The sequence below is a fragment of the Staurois parvus genome, unplaced genomic scaffold, assembly GCF_062004578.1.
Source record: "Staurois parvus isolate SC_StPar_1 unplaced genomic scaffold, SC_StPar_1.0 ptg001842l, whole genome shotgun sequence".
Classification (NCBI taxonomy): Eukaryota; Metazoa; Chordata; class Amphibia; order Anura; family Ranidae; genus Staurois; species Staurois parvus.
The window spans coordinates 68,167-73,708 of record NW_028319638.1 but is presented as its reverse complement, the minus strand read 5'-3'; the positions used below and the strand labels follow the sequence as shown (position 1 = coordinate 73,708).

The 5,542-nt window shown below is 42.5% G+C and overlaps 1 protein-coding gene across 1 annotated transcript; it reads right to left on the bottom strand.

Annotated features, from left to right (window-relative positions):
* Positions 1 to 2,570: 2,570 nt before the first annotated feature.
* LOC149434050 (olfactory receptor 2A12-like) lies at positions 2,571 to 5,059 on the bottom strand. Its single transcript, XM_089664144.1, has 2 exons — positions 4,950 to 5,059; positions 2,571 to 3,330 (listed from the first exon to the last, which is right to left on the bottom strand). Exons 1-2 carry the CDS (start codon positions 5,057 to 5,059, stop codon positions 2,718 to 2,720), a joined length of 723 nt encoding a protein of 240 aa, XP_089520270.1. The 3' UTR covers positions 2,571 to 2,717.
* Positions 5,060 to 5,542: the final 483 nt, after the last annotated feature.

Below are 5,542 nucleotides of genomic sequence, written 5' to 3'. Positions count from 1 at the left end.
GGTCGGGGCCAACTCAATATTGAACCCTACGGACTAAGACTGGGAGGCCATTAAAGGTCATGTGCATGGAAAGGGCGGGGCCAACTCAATATTGAACCCTATGGACTAAGACTGGGAGGCCATTAAAGGTCATGTGTGTGGAAAGGCCGGCCAACCAATACTTTGGGGGTAACATTGTGTATCTCACCATACTACTAAAACATTTTTTCAGTAATTTTAGGCTGCATATTAATTAGGTAGCGCAGAAATCATGTTACACTTTAGACTAAAAACTGGAAAGTGCAAAGTCTGGTGCAGGGCACAGAGGAACCTGATACATCCAGCAACTACAAAATGGGGGCTCATCCACGATCCCCTCCTAACTTTTTGCAGGGTGATGACCTCATTGAAGAGTCAAGCAGCCAACATGGACTCCATGACACTGCCAAAGGGTTGTGCAAAGAATGGGAACTGTTATCTGGCATTAGACACATTATTGCAGTGGATCTTCATTCCAAGATGGCCACTCAGAAGATTATGGGGTTGATTTGCTAAAACTGGGGAGCGTAAAATCTGCTGCAACTCTTCATAGAAACCAATCAGCTTCCAGGTTTCTCTCTCAAGGCTTAACCGAACAAGCTGAAGTTAGAAGCTGATTGGCTGCTATGGACGGCTACACCGGATTCTGCACTCTCCAATTTTAGTAAATCTCCATCTCAATTTATACACCTCATTGTGCACTTATATTGTTCCATTATTGTGTTTATTTCTATTTTTATGAACGTGTTTAAATTATTAAATATTTACTGCTGCTCGTGTGTTAAAATAATTTTTTACAGCTGACTGACAATACCTGTGATTGGATAAAACTATGCTGGGTAAAAACTCACCAGGTTTAGGAGGGTGTCTATGGGAAGGTTGGACCATTCTTCCAGAAGCACATTTGTCAGGTCAGGCACTGATGTCGGGGGAGGAGGCCTGGCTCGCAGTCTTCGCTCTAATTCATCCCAAAGGTGTTCTATGGGGTTGAGGTCAGGACTCTGTGCAGGCCACATATAAAGCCATTTATAACTCCGCCCCAAATTACATCACCAATCTTGTATCCAAATATCACCCAAAATGTACTCTCCGCTCCTCGCACGACCTCCTGCTCTCTAGCTCCCTTGTCTCCTCCTCCCATGCTTGTCTCCAGGACTTCTCCAGAGCTTCCCCCATCCTCTAGAACTCTCTACCACAATTTATCAGACTATCACCTACTCTGCTCACTTTTAGGTGATCTCTGAAAACCGATCTCTTCCGGGAAGCCTATCCTGCCCTCAGCTAATAATGGGATCTTCTACTCTTCCAACCAGTCCATCCCCCCACAGTTACTACCTTTTGTACCACCAGCCCCTCCCTCCTAGATTGTAAGCTCCCAGGATCAGCCCCTCCCTCCTAGATTGAAAGCTCCCAGGATCAGGCCCTCCTAACCCTTTTGTATTGAACTGTATTGTTGCTGTATTATCTCCCGTTATATTGTAAAGTGCTGAGTAAACTGCTGGCGCCATAAATCCTGTATAATAATAATAATAATAATATGAAGACCATTAACATTGTCTAGTAAGTCCAAGATTTGCCTTGAGGGACCCACACCTCCACCTGGGTGACCAAAATCCACAGGGAGCTGTAGCAGGGTGCAGGTTCAACCGGCAGCACACATCCACAGCACACCCTCTCTGTTGGTCACTGTGATGGAAGTTCCAGGGGGATTATCAATAGGAGATGAATAAATATGCCTGTACATAAATTCCCATACCGAAAATGGGACGGACAGAGCAGGGGCAGACTGACAACTTATGGGGCCCCCGGGCAATAGGGGATCATGGGGCCCTGTGTCCTTGCCCACACTCAAACCACACCCAAAAAAGCCTATAAAAAGGTACCAGGGGCATTTCATGTGGCCCCCTACTGACCCTGGGCCCTTGGGCAGTGCCCAAGTGCTCGAATGGTCAGTCCGCCCCTGGGAAAGAGGAATATTACCGTTGTTACCGTTGTTCCCTCAGACCAGAGACGCCTCTTGTTTTTTTGGTTATATTTATCCTGTGACATTTGCAAACAATTTCTTTTCTTACCTGACTTGGCTGTTTGTTAACTATATCAATGACGGCTTACATTTATTATAGGAAAAAGAAAGGACCAAATCCAGGTGCCAGAGACCAAGATCATTTCTAGACTTTACTCTGTCATCTGGTTCTCAGGAAAAATAGTAGAATATAATTTAGTGACTATATGTGGAATAGTAATAATTACATTTTACACGTTAGTCAAACTAAAGCTGCAATTTTGTACATTTATCAGTGTTTTTCTATTTTTACTTTAAATGTGATTGGTTCTCCTAAAACCATAAGATAGTTAAATTCCTTATAGGTTACATAGTTACATAGTTAGTCTGGCTGAAAAAAGACAAAAGTCCATCCAGTTCAACCATTAATAAAAAAAAATGTTATAATCCGACACCCACAGGTCCAATTAAAGAACATGTACAAATATTCTGGTTGGCAAAATTGTTACAGTTACTGTGAGCGTGACCAATGCATTCAGAAACTGGTAAATGTGACCTGGGCCCCTAGATTACAATGGCCCCTGGTTACGAAGGGTTAAGTACAACTACGACCGACGGACATTTTCACATTTTATGACAGACATTACTAAAATCTTTAGTCAACTGAAAACTTCCTAGAAAATAAAAGTGTCAATATTCACAATTTTACTTTTGAGCAGCAAACCTGAATTAATTTTAGGTGATAATATGACCTCCTAAGTGCCTCCATGAGATCTTTGTTCCTCAGGCTGTAGATCAGAGGATTCAGCAATGGGTTAATGAGGGCAGATATGACTGAAAACAGTTTGTTTAAACTGACCATATTGCTGGAAGATGGAACCAAGTAAATAAAAATGAAGGAGCCATAAAAGATGGAGACCACGGTGAGGTGTGAGGTGCAGGTGGAGAATGCTTTCCTCTTTCCAGTCTTACTACGGATTCTGAGGATGGTACTAAAAATATAGACATATGGAAGAAAGGTCAAAAGAAAGGCTCCTAATGCAAAAGTAGCGCATGTTAAGAATATGGCCACCATGTTTATGAAGGGGTCAGTACATGTAATTTGATATAAGCCTGGAAAGTCACAAAAGAAGTTGTGGATGGAAGATGTTCTGCAGAAGGACAACCTGAGCAAAAGTAAAGTATGGAGCAAAGAGACAGAACATCCAGCAACCCAGACCATGGAGGCCATATGAGCACAGACCCTCCAAGACATCATTAGTTTGTAATGTAGGGGGTGGCAGATGGCAATGTAGCGGTCGTAGGACATACAGTTGTGACCAAAATTATTCAACCCCCAATGCTGTAAAGGGGTTTAGGGACTATAGTGTACATTTGGAATTGTATTCAGAATCAAATCCTACAAGGACGTTGTAACTACCCAAATGCAACTAAAATGACATCAATTGTTTATGTAATACAGTAGTAAATGGTTCTTATGTGGTTTCTTCATTGCCACAATTATTCAACCCCTTAAAGACTACCACTCTGAAGAACAGAGGTTCATACAGGTGCTTTCCATCAGGTATTGAAAACACCTGTGGATGTCACCGAGCAGCAATCAAGCATAATAAGCACCAATTAGGCAGCTTTAAAATGACTGTGATACTCAGCTCCTTCTAGACATTTACTGGTGTGGTTACAAACATGGTGAAGGCAAGAGAATGGTCCAGGAAGACAAGAGAAGAGGTGATTTCTCTTCACAGGAAGGGCAATGGCTATAAGAAGATTGCAAAGATGTTAAACATACCAAGAGACACCTTAGGAAGCATCATTCGCAAATTCAAGGCAAAGGGCACTGTTGAAACGCTACCTGGTCGTGGCAGAAAGAAGATGCTGACTTCGACTGCTGTGCGCTACCTGAAGCGTAGAGTGGAGAGAAGTCCCCGTGTGACTGCTGAGGAACTGAGAAAAGATTTGTCAGATGTGGGTACAGAAGTTTCAGCCCAGACAATAAGACGCACACTGCGTAATGAAGGCCTCCGTGCCAGAACTCCCAGGCGTACCCCCTTGCTGTCTCCAAAGAATAAGAAGAGTCGACTGCAGTATGCCAAAAGCCATGTGGACAAACCACAAAAGTTGTGGGATAGTGTTCTGTGGACTGATGAAACAAAATTAGAACTGTTTGGGCCCATGGATCAACGCTATGTTTGGAGGAGGAAGAACAAGGCCTATGATGAAAAGAACACCTTGCCTACTGTGAAGCATGGTGGAGGGTCAATCATGCTTTGGGGCTGTTTTGCTTCTGCAGGTACAGGGAAGCTTCAGCGTGTGCAAGGTACCATGAATTCTCTTCAGTACCAGGAGATATTGGATGGAAACGTGATGCAGTCCGTCACACACCTGAGGCTTGGGAGACGTTGGACCTTTCAACAGGACAATGATCCCAAGCATACCTCCAAGTCCACTAGAGCATGGTTGCAGAGGAAAGGCTGGAACATTTTGGAGTGGCCATCGCAGTCACCAGACTTAAATCCGATTGAGAACCTCTGGTGGGACTTAAAGAAAGCAGTTGCAGTGCGCAAGCCTAAGAATGTGACTGAACTGGAGGCCTTTGCCCATGAAGAATGGGCGAAGATACCCGTAGATCGCTGCAAGACACTTGTGTCAAGCTATGCTTCACGTTTAAAAGCTGTTATAACTGTAAAAGGATGCTGTACTAAGTACTAAGATTGAATGTCACTTGGGGGTTGAATAAAACTGATAATGCTGTGAGCACAGAAAAGACATTTGTGGTTATTTCATTATAACTGTTATGTTATATTTGTCTGACCTACAAGTGCCTCTTTAATGTAAATGTAAGCAAGATGACTGAATGATCAAAAGCAATGTCAAACTGGCCAAAACACTCAATTTCAGTGGGGGTTGAATAATTTTGGTCACAACTGTAGCCGAGAGCAAGGAAAATTCTGAGCCAGCAAAGGAGGCATAGAAAAAGACTTGAGCTGTACAGGCAGGAATAGATATTGTTCGTCTTTTTATGACCAAATCATAGAGCATCCTCGGTGTGGTCACTGATGAATAGGACATGTCCAGAAATGCCAAGTTGGCAAGAAAAGTCAGTGAGGACCAAGAAAAATATAAGAAGGTTTGTGATAAGAGTCATCAGATAGATCAGAAGGAAAAACCCAAAAAGTGCATTCATGGTCAGTGGATGGTCTGATAGACCTACGAGGGTAAAAGAGGAAATCTCTGTCTGATTCCTCATAATATTCATTTGTTTTGTCTGTTTACATGTATTACTATAGAGCAGAGATATGATTATCTATTTAAACAATCACCATTCTGAGAAATTATTAAAAGGAGAACATGTACGGAGTACCTACACAATATTCTCAGGTTTACATGAAGACATTTGTACCGGCTAATGAATTGTTCTTATATAAAATGCTGGAAGTCCTGCAGGACCGTCTGCTGCTTTGTAACAACAACAGAAAATCTAATTAAAGGTCTCTATAGAATAAATGTATAACAGCTTTGTGA